Here is an 18,964-nt window from a genome sequence, read left to right on the forward strand (position 1 = left end):
AACGAAAATAAAACAGAGGTGCTACTGGTAGGCCCTAAGTTAAAAAGAGATCAGGTGATGAACTCTCTAGGACATCTAGCCGCGTGGGTTAAACCTCAAGTAACCAGCCTCGGAGTAATAATAGATTCAGACCTCAACTTCACATCCCACATCAACAAAATAACCAAAATTGCATTTTTTCATCTCAGAAATATAGCCAAGATACGACCCTTCCTAGCACAACCAGATGCTGGGAAAAATCATCCACGCTTTTGTTACTAGCCGCCTAGATTACTGCAACGCTTTATTCACAGGATTACCAAAAATGGCCATAAACAGACTACAACTCATACAAAACTCTGCTGCTAGATTATTAACGAAAACTAAGAAAAGAGAACACATAGATTTTAAGGTACTACTTATAGTTTACAAAGCACTCAACAGCCAAGGCCCTGCATACATAACAGATTTCTTATCATACACTCCATCTAGAACACTAAGATCCTCAACAGCAGGTTTACTAACCACAAAAGAAAAAAATAAACCACGAAAGAAAATAGAGGCAGCATTCTCGTTTTATGCACCAAAATTATGGAATACAATTCCTCAGGAAATCAGAGAGACCAACTCCACCAACATATTCAAACACAAACTAAAAACACACCTCTTCAGATTAGCCTTCTCCACCCTGCCTTAGCACTTTATTGAGGCTTTCAGGCTTCCCATCATGTAATTTATTATTATTCTATATATATTCTTCTCTTAACAAATATCTTAAATGCTGGACCTTCTCATGCCTATTTTTATCTCAATGTCTTGTGTTTAACCTATATGACCTATCTGTAAAGCACTTGATGTATATCCTGCCTGTGAAGCACTTTGAACTGCAACCCTGTATGAAAGGTGCTATATAAATAAAGCTTATTATTATTATTTTCAACTCAGCCTCATGGTGGTGCATTTTCTAATATTACTCTAATATTACTATTAGATTTTATCCAAATTTCACGCAAATCGGTACACATGCTCTCCATAGTCGTGTGATCAAGATGGGTTTGTTTGATTTCTCATAATCCACCCTCATTGGCTACGATTGGCTTCTAAACTTTTCAGGAGTAGCCCGCTTTGTACCTGTTTTGTACAAATCGCCACAACTACTCAACGCAGCGTCCGATTGTGGTGAAACTGTGCATGCATATTCCCACTAGGCTTTGGAAGAAATGCCACTTGACAGTTTTCAAATCAGCCTCATGGTGGCGCTACAAGAGGCCAAGCCGCGACACACACAAACGTTTATATTGCTCCTACACATTTTGCCAAACATCACACACACACTCCTATCCTCCTGGTGGAGACCTGTGCCCAGAAGGGCACTTTTTCTAGTTTGGATTTGATCTGTCCATATCTTGATTCACAATGGCAAAATATACGGATCCCCATCAATAAGGGTTCACATTTGAATGGTTTCATTTGGCAGAATTAATGGCACATATTTACATAACTGTTGTAAAGTAGCCTACAGATAACGGTAAAAATCTAGTATTAAACTAGAAAAAGTGCCCTACTGGGTACAGGTCTCCACCAGGATGAGCAGATGTGAAGAATTCCAGGCAAAGGTTTTTCCTTGGCCTCTAGGGAGTTGGCATAGAAAGTTATCCACAGATCCGTGCAGTTAGAGGTAAAAACACTTTTGGGCCAGTTATAGCGCCACCTTGAGGCTGAGTTGAAATTGTTCATGTGGCATTTCGTCCTCGGCCTAGTGGGAATGTGGGTGCACAATTTCACGGAAATCTCGCGATGTGTTCATGATTTGCAGCATTTTGTTTGAAACTGAGCACTCCTGTGAACTTTGGAAGCCAATCTTAACCAATCAGGATGGAGTCTGAGAAATCTGAAAGAGCGGTTTGGTTGAATGGCTCTAGAGAGACTGTGTACCAATTTGCGTGATGTTTGGACAAAATCTGTAGGTGTACTGTGCAAAAACTTGTTTTGCACAAAGCGGCCTCCTGGTGGCGCTATAACAGGCCGTTCTGGAAAGTTTGGGGCAGAGGTTCATGGTTGGCATCCAGGGAGTGTGTGTGCAAAATTTGGCATCGACCGGGTTAACGGTGGCTGAGATTAGCTGGTCACGGACGGACACACGGACACACGGACGGACGGATGCAAAACATACTCTCCCCATGCCTTCGGCTGGTGGAGACAATTACGAGATTTAAATAATTCCTCCTGTCTTTCAGCATTGGCTTCCTGGGGAATCGTCGTCCTCGCAGACCCAGTAGGAAAATCTCACAGGGCTGACGGGAAGACATGAAGATTAAAATCTCACAGGGCTGACGGGAAGACATGAAGATTAAAATCTCACAGGGAAGACAAGATTAAAATCTCACAGGGCTGACCGGAAGACATGAAGATTAAAAGTGCATTGTGAAGACATGAACTGAATAGATAGAACAACTAAACACAACTCTTTACAGATGATCACAGGCCAAGCAGATTGACACAACTTCCAGACTGATGTCCTACAATGACTGTAAATAAACTGCCTACCACATATTAATCTTTGTCACTTGAATATCAATCTGGGAACGCATTCGGTAATAATACCGGTAATAGTAAACCATCCTGTTTTAACCCATTCTGACCGGGCACCCATTTTGGTGTCGGCATCATGTTATGCTTTAGCTATTTAAAAATAGCAGATCTACAAGCTCATATCGCGCCACCGAGTGGCGCGATACGAGCTTGTAGGTCTGCTATTTTTGAAAAATCGAAGAGCGACTGACATTTTTAGAATCTGATCTCAGGTCAGAATGGGTTCATCAGACCAGTGTGTGTCCGGCGGAAACCTCGTATGAATCTGATCTCAGGTCAGAATGGGTTAAAGCTGTTATTATAATTTCAGTTAGACCCTACACCAGGCCTCTGCTAGCCCCTCTCGGGACCCCCTCGGTTGAGCTCTTTTCATCGTTCACCCGTAGGGTCCCATGGACTGCTGTACATACGCTCCGCTCAGGCCGATCTGCACTCCTGAGATCAGATTCATACGAGGTTTCCGCCGGACACACACTGGTCTGATGAACCCATTCTGACCTGAGATCAGATTCTAAAAATGTCAGTCGCTCTTCAATTTTTCAAAAATAGCAGACCTACAAGCTCGTATCGCGCCACTCGGTGGCGCGATATGAGCTTGTAGATCTGCTATTTTTCAATAGCTAAAGCATAACATGATGCCAACACCAAAATGGGTGCCCGGTCAGAATGGGTTAAGTGGTTTTAAGTATTTTTACTTTTTTTCAGAGAATTTCAGAGCAGCCAAAACTGGGGGGAAAAAAAGTACAAAAAAATACTTAACGGCATCTGCGCCAAATGAAAATTCTTCCACGTTTCCGTTGTCTCCTATAGCAGTTTTATGCGTCTTTGACACATCTCACCACCACGTCTTAAGCGGAGCGCAGATCGGCCTGAACGGAGCATATGTACCACCAATCATTTTCCAATAAAAGAGTAAAACTTCACGAATTCACCAGAACACAGGAAATAACATCTACTCTTTAGTCGTAAGGCTTCATGGGGTGTGTAATTGAAAGAAAATACGTCATTTTAGGGTGAACCTGATCCTTTGGCTACTTTGGGGAAAAGCGTTATATAAACTTTGAGCTATCATCTCTAAATTACTGATGCTCAGATGAATACATTTATTGTAAAACTAATTATATTAGTAGCCTGCCCAAGTCCTGGACTTCAGAAAAGGTGTGATTTGTATTTTGTACCCATCCCCTTTCTATTGCAGCTTAGAAATAGGTGGCATTTATTTGAATTGGTGGGAAAGAAATGTCAAAATCACCAACATCAAATTTCCTTTTTACTGATTCTTGACACTGTGTTTGTCCCGCTTACTGTTGTCACCGGGATGAATACAGGTCTATAGTTGATCTTAAACAGCTTGCATAGATGTTAAGACAAAAGGTGAAATTGTGCAAACACAATGAGGATAACGCATACACTGTGGATCAGTTAGTCTCAGTTATTGTTTTATTAGTGTTATACTGATCTGAGCTGTTCCAAAGGAAGTTTGATAAGCATGATGCAAAAAACACCCTAAAATCCTTTTCAGTCGCGTAAAATGACCATGACATTCTGATAGATTTTTTTTAGATAAAGAAAAATATGAAAATAGAGTCGACAGTACATTTAGGCACACTATTGACACATACTGTACACAGATATGCACAAATTTCATTATCATAGATTCATATACTAGAAATAAAAAAAACTAAACAGAAGCCTTCCTGTGAGAAGAGGTGATTGGATACTAAGGGTAAGTTAGGGAATTTTAGACCTACATATGCAGTCTCTTACATACCTGTAGTGCATGTACCTGCAGATAATATTGGCTCCCTTGTCGGCTGGAACAGGATGCTAGCATTACCAGTGTCTTGCTTCTAAACGCATTCCAAACTGGTTATTTGGAAAGAACACACACACCACCATTCTGTAAAGCAGCTTGGTAACCAACCACTCTCTTTACCACCACAGCTAGGAAAGCAGCATGACACCATTTTCACTCGGTGAGTGGACTCTCATTCCACATTCAAATGGACTCAATGTGTTTACAATCTGACCTGATTCCCCATGACACACGTACATTACAGTATGCTTTCAATTCACAGCAGGCTGTGCTTCTGAAGAAGAGAAAAATAGTCCTGTTATTTCTTTAGTATGTGAAAACAGAACTCAATTATTCTATGTACTTTTCCATTTACTCCTAAACCCCTGTAGCACTACACACACACACACACTCTTTATTTATATATATATATATAATCTTTTTGAGTTACCCTCTTTGGAATGCTTGTTGACGGCAAGACGCTTAACACCATCAGCTTACCATTCCAGCCGACGTGATAATATTCTCTGCTGGTCAAAGTAGCACAGGTATGCAAGAAACAAAATGATACGTCTAAAATCACACAATGTACCCTTAAAAGAAAGGTGAATTCACCTCCCTTTAACAGTAAAGTGAGGTTCGTTCGAGTCCAAGTCCTCACACTCGGCCAATCAGAGTCCACCAGGTCTGCTCAATGCAAGCAAATCATGGCAGGCGATGGGCGTTCCATCCAATGACTGCAGCAGAATGGGACTCTGTTCTGCCAATGGGAGTGCACCACCAACAGTCGCTACGGTATTAAGTGCTCTTCGGCAGTCACTCTTGGGTCACAGCACACGGCTCTCCTTTGATTCCAACGAACAGGAGGGGAGGGGGCTATTCCTCCTGATATTTGTTCATAAGAGTTCTGTTCACAGTCAACAGAACAGGCTCGTATGCATAAACCCCTCGAGTGGATCGCCGCGATATGCTGGAGTCTTGTGTTCCGAGGTTAACCAACAAGTCATCAGGCTATGACTTAGAACAGCCGCGCCACAAACCACAGAATCACAAGGAGTGAGTTGAGGGGGGGAAAAATAATAATAATAACTCAGACTTATAAAACAAGTCTGTAAAATAAAGTACTTTTACAACAACGGAATGTATGTTGTTGGGATAAAAAGACATTTCTGGGGAGAAGTATTTTATATTTCTTCTATAATTTCATTTCTCAAAACAGTATGGTTTACTTTTTCTGTATACAGTTATTGAAACACATGCACTGGGGAAAGAAAATATTGCACAAAAGTAAAGACTGAATAAAAGTGATGAACTGGGGATACAGCTCCATATCTCTATCTTTGTAATGTTCAGTCGAGTGTGAAAGGAAAGCTACCACTAGCGTGACTCTCTTGGTCTGTATGGGTAGTATTAAGGCTGGTTTACTAGCTCACACCGGCATTCTGGTTTCCTTTGTTCACATGGTGCACGATATACAGTAATATTGTCAGTATCTTCACATCACATAGGTACACGTACGGAAGAGCAGGAGCTTTGGTTGGCAGGAGTTACAACAGTGGCATGATTTCATTTAAAAAAAAGTCCTCGAGTCGTAGCTGGGGGGGATTCTGACAAGAAACCTACAGACCTATATTGATTCTAATAGGCCACATTTTAAAACCTGGGACTTTCTGATGTAGTGCTACTGACATACTTGGTTAAAATGACTTAGCATACTAGTTTAGACGAATTATTACAGAGAGTATACTGTGAGGGAGAAATCAATTATGACTAAACAGTCAGTTGATTGGGACGATAGACTTTGTTAAGTCAGAAACTGGAGGGTAAGGCAAGGTGTAGGTCTCCCCTAGTGACTCCTGCAGGTTAAAAACAATACAGTATCTGGTGTGCTTGCTAGACCAGGGGAAAGCAGCATTATCTGGCCCAGCTAAAGCTAAATGCAGACTAAAATTCCAAAAAAACTGGAAAGAAACAACAAGAAAAAGATAATACATTGACTAAAACAAAAAGACTGCAACATTTCAGTCTGTGGTGCAAATTCCACGAACAGCGTGTTTCAACGTTGTGTTTCTGACAGTGAAATACAGAAGGGACGTGGGGTCTAGAGTCGACCTGCTCCCCCCCCCCACACCCCCCCCCCACCCCACTCAATTCTCTTCACATCGGAAAGAAAACATTGGAAAGTTTGGAGTGGGATGCTGGAAAAGAGAAGTGGAGGAGCAGAAGTCACACACGCACGCACACACACCTCAACTCTGAATCTTCACTCAACTGTGTCTGTGTGTGTGTGCATGCCATGCGTGCACATCCCATACGCTCTCCGTGCTCTTGCCGCCGGTCTCCTCCTCGCACTGCACTCCTACTCCTCCTGCCACCACCTCTCCTGTCACCTCTTTAGTGAGGACGATTTGACTTTCTGGCTGTATCTGTGCATGCGCGGCGACCGGGAGTGCAGCTTGACGAAGAGCTCCGGGAACTTGTACTGCGGGAACATGGTCTCCAGGAAGCCCTCGAGGAACACGTAGACCAGCCGTCGGTTCATGGGCTGGTGCTGGAACATGTCGAACACTCGCAGGATGCCCTTCCTCGTCGTGTCCGCACCGATGATGTGCTTCAGCTCATCTGGGGAGGGAGGGAGGGAGGTAGGGAGGAGTGATTCCATGCTCTAGACTAGAGTCTAGACCAGTGGTTTTCAACCAGTGGTCCTTGAGGGGGTTCCAGGTGGTCCCTCCCCACCTTAATGATGGGAGAGTTGGTAACCAAATGGACCCTCATACTGTTTAACCCATTCTGACCTGAGATCAGATTCTAGAAATGTCTATTACATCCTGACAGTTTAATTATTAACCCATTATGACCTGAGATCAGATTCTAAAAGTGTCTTCGATTTTTCAAAAATAGCAGACCTACAAGCTCGTATCGCGCCACTCGGTGGCGCGATATGAGCTTGTAGATCTGCTATTTTTCAATAGCTAAAGCATGACATGATGCCAACACCAAAATGGGTGCCCGTTCAGAATGGGTTAATTGATTTAAGTATTTATTAACAGTGCAGAATTACAGTACATTTCAAGCACAACTCAACTCTAGTCTGTACTCTTTAACTCTTGGTTTTCATTTTCACGCTCTCAAGAGTCAAAGTAAGGGATAATAATTATCTGGCTAGGTGGTCATTGTCGGGAGATAATTCACAGACAGGTAGTGGTAGGTTAATCACCCTGAAGGTTGGAATTATATCCGGACAATGACCACCTAGCCAGATATTATCCCGCTTATTACATGGCTACCTAACATACATTAATACATTTACCCAAAACACAACAAAAAAAGTAGCGCTGGCTGCGTCTGCGCAGCTGCAGGGCTAGAGCACTGTCGTAAAACAAGGAAGTGAGTTGATCAAATAGAATCCATTTTCGGGAACTGCTTCGTCTATTTCTCGCTCAAATGTTTTCAAAAACATTTTGAGAGCAATGTTTAGCTGCAAATGACATTGCGTTTACATGGCTGGAAACAGCAGTAAATCAGCAGGCACAACTCCGAGGGTTTGATTAGGCATCGGTCTGTTATAGAGCGGAGCGGTCATTATCCAGAAATAACAGACCGCTGAATTCAGCCATTGACCAATCAGAATCAAGCATTCAACCAAACCATGTAATAACCATAATAAGAAAAATATATAACAAAATATGCTGTTTTTTTGGGTCCGAAGAGGCTAAATCTCTCCAAATGGTGGTCCGTGGATCAAATGCTGAATAAATAACGGACCTTGACATGTACAAGGTTGAAAACCACTGCTCTTGACTCTAGAGCAGTGTTGACACCAATTACCTGACATTCATGTCATATACTAGTACGTTAGCCGTCTTAGGTGCGATCACCCCAAGACAGTTTCTACAGGTCACAGATGCTTCAGAAATGTCTTTGCAAATAGGGTCTATGAACATTTCAATGTAGAACTAATGTGACGCATGACACAAGATAGGAGCGCACACAATGCATGTTGTACGATAGGAGAACAATGGTTTTAGATTAACAATATGAAATCACAACAGCAGCTATTTTCTGAGCATTCTCCAGCAATAATAATAATACATAATAATAATAATCTTTCTGTGAGGCAGGGAGGGACTGATGCTCAAGTAAAACCTTGCAAGGGATGTAGCTAAATTCAAGGATATATTAGGTGGCATCGTGCTCTATTGTTCCTCCAACCGAGGGTGCTGGAATGCTGTTCTGGACCAATTCAACCTGGGGTGTGTGTATTTTCAGTCACCTGGCATGATCCCTAGCAGGTTGGTCTTGGCGGCCACTCGTGACCTCATGCGGATGCTCTTGTCTCGACGAGGTGGAGTCTCGGCCAGTATCCCATTGGGCCAGTATGAATCCCTGAACAAAAGGTTGGGGACCATACAATTATGGTTAGTGGGCAAAGCACCTTAAGAACAGTCACACAGTTAATTCAAAACACAGGAGAGGAGTTACCTGAACTTCTTGACGTAGTCTGCCACCTGCTCTGGAGAGGTCATATAGTCTACGTGGTCCACAATCTTTCTGCAGGCAGAGGGGAAGAAGAGTCTGAGTGGGGTTGCATTTAGGTGGAGGCTAGGTCGCTGTAGCTAAATTGTGTTGTGTGTGTGATTTGAAACCCTGGCAAAATGAACTGTCACTGAGCTGCCCTTGAACTTGGTCTGCACATTGCGTGTGATGGTGAAACAAGATTTTTAAGTAAAACAGCACCAGTGCTCCTTGATTAAGTGACACAAGTTACAAACATACACAGGGCTGCAACTCTAGTGTTCTCGGTCTGTGTGTCGATAGAGCGGACGGCCGGCCCTTGCCCCAGCTATTCATTTCAATGAAAGTTGCTCACCGGCGAATGAAGCACCCGGAAGAACACTCCGCATTGTCCTTGATTTGAGCACAAACATTTTGGCGCTCAAATGTGGAAGACCTGTAGCCCAGTAGTGTTTTAACCCATTCTGACCGGGCACCCATTTTGGTGTCAGCATCATGTTATGCTTTAGCTATTTAAAAATAGCAGATCTACAAGCTCATATCGCGCCACCGAGTGGCGCGATACAAGCTTGTAGGTCTGCTATTTTTTGAAAAATCGAAGAACGACTGATATTTTTAGAATCTGATCTCAGGTCAGAATGGGTTCATCAGACCAGTGTGTGTCCGGCGGAAACCTCGTATGAATCTGATCTCAGGTCAGAATGGGTTAAATGAGTTTTAAATATTGTTGCAGTCCCAGGTTCTGACCACCAGGCGACGGCAGCGTCACTGTTTTACCACGGTGCTGGGGGCTTGGTGGTTGGATGTGCGTGCGTGTCTCTGACCTGTTGATGGTGTCCCCGTAGGTGGCCCTGATGAGCTGCTGCAGCAAATTCTTGATGTTTCTCCGCAGCCATTGGTTCTTCTCCTTGAGGTCAAACACCTCGTCCATCAGCAGCAACATCACCCGAAGAGGAATGTTATCATCCACCTGGAAAAGAGTGAGATGAGGAAATAAACAATGATGGCAGAGGTTTTGTAGGAATTAACAAAAAATGCATTATTCTTGCTGTTGTGTATATATAATAATATATAGACATTGCAGAGACTCACCATGTCATCGAGGTGAGCAGAGACTCGACAGTGTTCTGGGTCAATGTCTGACTTGGTAAGGAGTGGAGGTGGCTGAAAAAAGAGAGAGGAAATACAGTGGATGGTGAGACAATGTTTAGCTGGAGCTGATAAGGGAGCAGACAGACTTGCACGCTTGTGTTTATTCTATTTGCCCATAACCACTTAACCCTCCCCCGTTGAGTGTGATGTGTTACAGGTTTGTGAGCCGATTGAGAGGCTAAGTGGTGTCCAGGAGCTGACTGATTCCAGGCTAACACTGGAGTAAAAGAGGCCGGTTCTCCATAGAGCTTTCTCTCTACGCTACCTAGTATTCAACGGTCAGCAAACACACCATGTTTTGTACTGTTATCAATTGCATTAACAGCCAGGTTATGGTAGGAGTATGTAGTATTTTGAGCAGTTGAGACTCAAGAGGAGAGCTCTTTCGTCTATGCTATCGGCTATGCCCCAACTCTCAACTATAATAATTATGAATGATAGCGATTAATTTGACAACTCTACTGTCCTCCTCTCCCACTCTGCTGTCTGCATGTGAGTTTACTGCCTGTGTGAGTGTGAGCTGTGAATCTAGTGTCTGAGAAGCGCTCAGTTGCAGCTCATTGGCCCATTTACTCATGACACAAGCACACAGCCAATGGGACAGCGCATTCAGTGTTGCTAAGAAAAAAAGAAAGTTGTGCTACCTTCACATGAAATAACAGTAACACTTCAGTTTCAGTGCTGCAGAAATAAATCCTGCGCAGAAATAAATCCTGCGAGCATAACCAGTGAAACAGAAAATTCCTTGTTGTACAACTGAAGCACTGAGAAAACTGTTGCGCCTTTCTTCGTCCTTTTTTTCTCTCTTCAAACTTAACTACGGTAGCGGTGGTCTCAAAAACATAAGGAAAACTTTGACTGGAAAAGACTCGCTCACCGTATAGAAAAAGAAGTAAAACTCCTATATTTTCTTTTATTTTATAATGCTGTGCTCATGGTGCTCTGTGCTCATGGAGCAATTAAAAAGCAAACGTTTCGGTCCTCAGACCTTCGTCAGTGCTATGTACAACTGCTATGCTATGTTGTTGTACAACTGCCCATACAACTGCCCATGGTCTACCACAAAGACGAATGAATGAACAAAATGGCCAGAACAAATAAACAAGAAAGATCCGCATACCAAAAAAATGGGAAGCAAAATGTCACAAGTAGACCTTCACTATTTTATTGGCTGGTTTCCTCACTTCAAACCAGCTATCAAGTTGGCGGCCAGAGACGAACATGACAGGTGTGTTCATGTTGGAAGGATGCTGGTTTCTGGAGATGGAGTGATACTCATGGATGTGCACCGGGACGTGACGTTGAGCAACTGAAATCAAAATCTTTGCTGTCGGCTGCCAGACACGCGAGTCAGATGTGGCGCTAGTATCCTCGCATCACAACACAAAAAAATGCAACTGTGCATTTTTAATTTTTGTCAATAAAGAAATCAAGTAATACTGAGGTCTCATCACTGGGGAAAAGACAGCACTCTTTAACTTGTTCTTTTTAGCGGCGATGCATCAATGGGAAATCTTACAAGGAGGTCTTCCACTTATGCTAGTTGGTGAAAAAGGAAATCAAAATGAAACAGGAGAGCTTCAAAGCACTTTACTCAGCACATCTTGCCCATAGCCTGTGTCACTGATAAAACTACTCTCTGGTGGATGTAATCAAACCTAGTAAGTCAGTAACACGGAAGACTCTTAAAGTAAGTCACATAAATGACTTGATTCAGACTGCAGGAGTCCAACGGACGGATGTGCTGTAGTCTACAAAAGCGCAACTTGCTGACTGTAAAATAAAAATCACACCAGTGTGAACCAAGTGGTGCAACTCCCGTCTATTGGTTCTCTGTATCGTTCCAATTTGTATCATTCCAATTTCTTCTCTGTATCGTTCCAATTTCTTCTCTGTATCGTTTGCGTCCAGCAGAGAGTTACCATGTGGGGGTCCCCGGGGGTGGGGGGGAGCTCCAGTTTTACAATTCTCAGTTCTTTAAAATCCAAGGTAAAGACCTCCCGTTTTCTGCAGTCTTTTATTGACTCTCTCTCTCTCTCTCTCTCTCTCTCTCTCATCAAACAGTTGGTCCTTGAAATACAAAAAGGTTGAGAGTAACGGTTGTGATGGGGGTACCTTGAAGATGGACTGTTTGATAACAGAGTAACTGTTGTGATGGGGGTACCTTGAAGATGGACTGTTTGATAACAGAGTAACTGTTGTGATGGGGGTACCTTGAAGATGGACTGTTTGATAACAGAGTAACTGTTGTGATGGGGGTACCTTGAAGATGGACTGTTTGATAGATGGGGGTACCTTGAAGATGGACTGTTTGATAACAGAGTAACTGTTGTGATGGGGGTACCTTGAAGATGGACTGTTTGATAGATGGGGGTACCTTGAAGATGGACTGTTTGATAACAGAGTAACTGTTGTGATGGGGGTACCTTGAAGATGGACTGTTTGATGTCCTGGCCCAGCCTCTCCGACATGCGGCCCATGTTGTCGGCGGCTTTGTTCATGCCCTCCGCCAGGCTGTCCGGGATGGACTTCACCGCGTTGGACACGTTCCGCATGGAGCTCCGCAGAGGGTTCACAAAGGTGTCCATCTGAGGGAGACATGTTCGACAAATTCTGTCTCATACAAGTAAAGGCTCCAACCTAAATATCACTGTTTCATTTGCAACGTACAATTTAGGCATTTAGCCGACGCTCTTAACCCATTCTGACCTGAGATCAGATTCTAAAAATGTCTATTACATCCTGACAGTTTCATTATTAACCCATTCTGACCTGAGATCAGATTCTAAAAGTGTCTTCGATTTTTCAAAAATAGCAGACCTACAAGCTCGTATCGCGCCACTCGGTGGCGCGATATGAGCTTGTAGATCTGCTATTTTTCAATAGCTAAAGCACAACATGATGCCAACACCAAAATGGGTGCCCGTTCAGAATGGGTTAATCCAGAGCGATTTACAGTAAGCAAGAGCAGCACATGGTAAAACATCTATGCATGTATGTACATTAAATACATAGAAATAGTGATCAAGGATCACTGTACCTTGCTGTACCTTGCTGTACAGTAAGAACCCAACATCTGTCTAACTGTCTAAGTTTAGCCTTTGCATACGCCTGTACGGTCGTCGAGGCTAGTGCAAGTGCTATGGGCTAAGATAGGATCTGAAGAGGTGGGTTTTCACACTACGGCGGAAGATTGGGAGTGAGTCTGCAGTTCTGATTGTAATAATAATAATAATAATAATAATAATAGTGCAATAGAGGGTATGCACGTGACATCATCATAACCGGAAGTTATGCAGGAACACCTACTGAGTGACTCACTTTGCCATTGATTTTACTTATTATTATTATTATTATTATTAGTGCTACAATACAGCATAAAAGCATTTGGATAAAACCAATATAAAAAAGCAGGGTTTAAAAAGCAATTTTAAAAAGCAAAGGGGCTGCCCGGGCCGCCCTGTGTGGTGAACCGGGCACCCTAGGCTGCAATGCCAGATGACAGCGCATCGCGGGCCGGTGTGGTGAACCGGGCACCCTAGCCCATTCTGACCTGAGATCAGATTCATACGAGGTTTCCACTGGACACACACTGGTCTGATGAACCCATTCTGACCTGAGATCAGATTCTAAAAATGTCAGTCGCTCTTCGATTTTTCAAAAATAGCAGATCTACAAGCTCGTATCGCGCCACCGAGTGGCGCGATACGAGCTTGTAGATCTGCTATTTTTAAATAGTTAAAGCATAACATGATGCTGACACCAAAATGGGTGCCCGGTCAGAATGGGCTAGGCTGCAATGACAGATGACAGCGCGTCACGGTTTTGAAGTCCGATCCTGCGACCTTTGCGGCGTGTCACTCCTCATGTCCTGTCAGGCTACTGTCCTATCAATAAAGATATAAAAGCCTAGAAATAAATATTGTATTTATTTATTAAAAAAAAAAATTAAGGGGGAGGGGAGAAGAAATCCTATGGGGTAAAAATAGAATAGCTTAATTCAAAACCAAAGACTTTAGTCCTCTCTTGAAAGTCTTTAGTCATCTAATCATGAATTTTGTAGAATGCTCGTGTACAAACTGTACATTATGTGGTCCAAGTCCATCAGACCACATAAAAATAAATGAATAAATCTGCTAAAAACTACATCCTAGCAGATGTACTGGTGCCTTACCATGTAGAATTGATTTCTGCTGAAAGAATTCTTAAAAAAGGAAATAAAGAAGGTATATATTGTTATTAAACAATCATTTTTACCATGCTAATATTAGGCCTATACTACGTTATATTGTCTAGTTAAATAGATAATTAGTTTAGTTCATCTTATTGTCGTCATCATCTACAGTTGGTAGAAAGATGCAAATAGATCAAAACAAAAGTGATCACAAGGTCACAAATATACTGTGTGTGTGTGTGTGTGTGTGTGTGTGTGTGTGTGTGTGTGTGTGTGTGTGTGTGTGTGTGTGTGTGCTATGCAAGTATTTAAAATGGTTTATTAAAGACTCTTGTAACTTTTTTAAGGTCTAACCTTGCGTGCAAAGTCTCCCTTGCCCTTGCTGTAGGCCTTGTTCTCCAGAAAGTCATAGACGTGGGGGACGATGGTAGGACACGCCTTCACCATCTCTGGGTTTAGCAGCAACTACATCACATCATGCAACATTTGTTAAAAAGTTAAACAAGGGACTGGAAAACAGCAAAAGGCAGTCAACACTCAAGAGGCACACACACACACACACACACACACACACACACACACACACACACACACACACACACACACACACACACACACACACACACACACACACACACACACACACACACACACACACACACACACACACACACACACACACACACACACACACACACACACACACACACACACACACACACACACACACACACACACACCTGTAGGTAGGCATTGAGGTCTTTTTTCCTCTTTTCCAGGAAGTCTCTGTCCATGTTGTTAAAGGTCTTCTTCCCAGGCAGCTTCAAGATGGTCGTCAGGCTCTCAAACTAACAAATGATACAGCCAATGTGCTATATTACAAATTCAAATGGAAGCTTGTCTTTGTTACATAGTAGAGAGTTGAATTTGTCCATTGGGAAGGACAGAATGAGTGTCTTATACCAACTGTGGTTATAGCTAAATCAATGATTGTTTCAGCGATACTAAAATAATCATTATTTATTTATACCGTCCCCATCAGTTGATGAAGGTTACTTAAGTTCACACTCGTTCATACAAATAAAAACAAAACACAGTGTGAAAATACAGTACCACTACCTGTTCCGTGATTCTCATGTGAAAGTCATGAAAGTCAGAGTAGCGGCGGTAGGTCTTCCAGCAATCCTCGCTGCCGTCCAGGTTGCGTCGGAACACCGTGATGGCATACAGCGCATACGTCTTGCCATGGTCGTTGCACACCCCTGTAGCACCCCCAAAGCCGGGGAAATAAGTGTCAGCTACCCCACCCCAGCAATACAACCACAGGCCAGGGTGGAGAGAGCAGGATGAGGAGGTGGGTGGAGGAGGTGGTGGTGGACCAGTAGAGGATGTGTAGGGCAGGAGGAGAGCGAGAGGCAAGGCAACAGGAGCACACACACACATAACAGGCAAAGAGAGGAGACGAGAGAGGGACGGGAAGCAATGAACACAACACAAGGGTGTGGATGACAAAAGGAGGGCAAATCGGACAGCGATAACAGGGAAAGCGAGGAAGGGGAAAGAAATGAAGGAAGGAAGTTAGGAATAAAGGAAGACAAAAAAATGGTAAAGGTAATGGAATGAAATGGAAAAATTAAAGAGCACTAGAACAGTGGAATTGATTAGTAACAGAAAAGATACATGCAGCTGAATGGAGTTAAGGAGGTGCAGATATAAGCATAGTAGCGTGAAACAAGAGGAGGGGGGACTAGTAGGGGACAACTAATTCCTAATTATGCTCGATGACAAATATAACAACATCCAAAGATTGACTTTCATGTTATCCAAATCAAGAGATTCATAAATTAGATTTTTGGTCCTATGCAGAATTTCCATCTTCTGCGTCATTTTGGCAATATTGTGCAGTCCTACACTTTTCCACAAAAGCTGTTACAACTCTCAAGCTCTAAGTCTCAGACATCTATCCACACATACAGAAAGGTTTAAAAGGTCTCTTTGTTTGTTTAGGAAAGTGCTGTCGGCAGCCATATCTGACATCACTTTTCAATATACTGTTACTGTACCAGTAGACGGCATCCTGATGAAGACACCAACTAACAAAAATGTGCTGTTGATTGCGACCCAAGGTCGCAGATAACTATGAAACCTTGCGCTTTTGTCACTCCACTCACAACAATTCCCGTCACTCTGTGATGTCACCTAACTAAAATCCCTGTCGCTCACGCCAGGCAAGCCCCCAGGTCATTGTGACATCATCATCCGGAAGGCAATAGTCTCTCATGAGGAGCATAGTAAATGCTGCTAGCTCCCTAAACCTCGGATTCTTCTTATATATGGTTCACTAGATGTGTGTCATGATGACGATGCCAGCCAACTGAGTACGTATCACCATGACGATGCCAGGCGTGTATATCCATATATGAGGTTTCTACACTAGTCTGATGTCAGCGCTGGATATCGCCGTTGTCTCCATACATGGAGCTAGGTGAAATAACCAAGGCTTTCATCTTGAGCTCCATATATGGAGACAACCTATAGCTATAGCTGTGCCCCCCCCCCATGCCAAAGCGCCAGCGCTCGCCCAGCAGTCTGCCGTCAACGAGGCGGATGCGTGCGCGTGACCTCGCCCTTTGGGGCGAGGTCGCTTCTCGTCCCCCAGGCGTCTTAATGGTTTCTTATTGTAATTATGCAATTCTGTCAAGGTTTTAGTTTTACATGCATTATTTTGACTTTGACACAAGGACAATAATAGTCTATAAAAACAGGCCCAAGGTCTCAGATAGTATACCATCTGAGGTTTGCTATTGGCTGTAATAAAATAAAGCACTAGCTTATAACAAGGGCCTGTACAAAGAGAACAACATGTTTAACCTTCAACCGCTGAAACCCTATAGATTTATTTCATTGACCGGGTCCACCAGGGCTGAATTCTCCCTTTTTTTCATATCCGATTGTATTAAACAACGTTAAACTCACTTTGCCACTCATGTGCATACCCTCTATTAAGACATGGCCAGATTAGGGATGCTTAAAGGACAACTTTAGTTTTTTTCAACCAAGGTTCATGTTTTAGGTTGTTATTAGAGAAACTAAAAGGTGAGTGTTCATTTTCTTTCATTTGCTGCTTTCTTTCGTTTTAGGGATTTTAGCTCTTTTTGACAGGGGGGCGGGGGCATTCGAGCATGGGGCTAAATATGTATTTTTTTTTTACCAAATTTGATGGTGATTTATTTATTTATTATTTACTATAGTCCTAATAAACCCCAGGAAATTACATCTGGCCACAGAAGATCACATGATCTACTGAATGTGAAGGTAGCCTACTGGGGGAAGGCTTATACTGTGTGTATAGGCTCAATATGTCAGTTTGTCACATTCAATAGATCCTCTGATCTTTTGTGGACAGATGTAATTTCTTGGGGTTTATTAGGACTATAGTAAATAATAAAAAAATAAATCGCCATAATATTTTGTAAAAAAATACATATTTAGCCCCATGCTCGAATGCCCCCGCCCCCCTGTCAAAAACTGCCAAAATCCCCAAAACGAAAGAAAGCAGCAAATGAAAGAAAATTAACACTCACCTTTTAGTTTCTCTAATAACAACCTAAAACATGAACCTTGGTTGAAAAAAACTAAAGTTGTCCTTTAAGATTTAAAACAGATGATGGAGCTTTGATACTCCTCTTGCTCAATATCATGTGAATAAATGACACTCTGCTTACAGCATTGTGGTTATCATGATATTTGTGAGCTGAATTGTCTTGACTGTGTGTGCGTGTGTGCGTGTGCATGGTGTGTGTGTGTGTGTGTAGTAGTACCCGTGTCCGAGATGAAGGCGTGTAGCTGCATAGTCTCATCATGGCAGGAGTTGAGGTCATCCAGAGACTGAAACCACAAGACGCAACAAAACAAAGTGTTTCACACAGTCATTCATATCTGACTATGATATTATTAGTTTGGTGTTCTGTGAATTTGTGTTTAACCCATTCTGACCTGAGATCAGATTCTATAAACGTCTTCTACATCCTGACAGTTTTCTGATAAAGCTATGTTTCTATGTCAGTCGTTTCACACAGTCATTCATATCTGATTATGATATTAGTTTGGTGTTCTGTGAATTTGTTAGGGCTGTGAATCTTTGGGTGTCCCACGATTCGATTCGATTCCGATTCTTGGGGTCACGATTCGATTCAAAATCGATTCTACGATTCTCGATTATCCAAAAACGAATTTTTTTTTATTCAATTTTTTTTTCCAGATTCGAAACTATTCTCTATTCAAAATGATTCTTGATTCAATACATAGGATTTCATCACAATCTACTCCAGCCAACTGAAGTGATTAACTTGAAAATGACTGAAGACATGATGTTTACTGTAAGGGTGAGGGTTAGGGTGAGCTTACATTTCATATTATAAACACCATGTAGTGAAAACTCCTGTAACTAACCAGAAATAAAATCTAAAAATAAATAAATAATAATAATAAACATTAATAAATAATAATAAAAAAAACGATTTTTGGAAATTATGAATCGATTTTGAATCGTTCATAACGGGAATCGCGATTCTAATTCGAATCGATTTTTTTGACACCACTAGAATTTGTGTTTATAGTACTTTCGGTGTAAAAAAAAACTAAAAACTTTGCTTGGAAAAGTGAGTAACACATGTTTATTATCTCACTGCCAGACGTGTTATGTCTACGCTGTACATCCTTGTTTAGTTTTTTTCTACCAGCTAAACCATGAGGTG

At 42.3% G+C, this 18,964-nt stretch overlaps 2 protein-coding genes across 6 annotated transcripts in view; one reads left to right on the plus strand and one right to left on the minus strand.

Annotated features, from left to right (window-relative positions):
- LOC310859319 (distal membrane-arm assembly complex protein 1-like) overlaps window positions 1–2,496 on the plus strand; it is a 3,615-nt gene extending 1,119 nt beyond the window's left edge. Inside the window, exons 2-3 of the mRNA XM_083765780.1 lie at window positions 2,217–2,307; window positions 2,377–2,496. Coding sequence (XP_083621906.1) covers window positions 2,217–2,290 — 74 coding nt within the window. The 3' untranslated portion in view covers window positions 2,291–2,307; window positions 2,377–2,496. The remainder of the gene's footprint in view (window positions 1–2,216; window positions 2,308–2,376) is intronic.
- Window positions 2,497–6,513: 4,017 nt separating this feature from the next.
- Window positions 6,514–18,964, minus strand: part of snx13 (sorting nexin 13) — a 49,827-nt gene continuing 37,376 nt past the window's right edge. Inside the window, exons 17-27 of one of the 5 annotated variants that reach the window (XM_083786415.1) lie at window positions 18,029–18,095; window positions 15,327–15,469; window positions 14,948–15,055; window positions 14,562–14,672; window positions 14,208–14,237; window positions 12,460–12,621; window positions 9,974–10,045; window positions 9,706–9,851; window positions 8,849–8,917; window positions 8,640–8,752; window positions 6,514–6,988 (exon numbers count right to left, since the gene is read on the minus strand). In XM_083786415.1, coding sequence (XP_083642541.1) covers window positions 6,753–6,988; window positions 8,640–8,752; window positions 8,849–8,917; window positions 9,706–9,851; window positions 9,974–10,045; window positions 12,460–12,621; window positions 14,208–14,237; window positions 14,562–14,672; window positions 14,948–15,055; window positions 15,327–15,469; window positions 18,029–18,095 — 1,257 coding nt within the window. In that variant the 3' untranslated portion in view covers window positions 6,514–6,752. Of the gene's footprint in view, window positions 6,989–8,639; window positions 8,753–8,848; window positions 8,918–9,705; window positions 9,852–9,973; window positions 10,046–12,459; window positions 12,622–14,207; window positions 14,238–14,561; window positions 14,673–14,947; window positions 15,056–15,326; window positions 15,506–18,028; window positions 18,096–18,964 lie in introns of those variants that run through there. The other 4 variants (XM_083786413.1, XM_083786416.1, XM_083786414.1 and 1 more) reach the window with 4 other exon arrangements.

Source organism: Protomyctophum parallelum (genome assembly GCF_964188405.1).
Source record: "Protomyctophum parallelum genome assembly, chromosome: 1".
In the NCBI taxonomy this organism is placed as follows: Eukaryota; Metazoa; Chordata; class Actinopteri; order Myctophiformes; family Myctophidae; genus Protomyctophum; species Protomyctophum parallelum.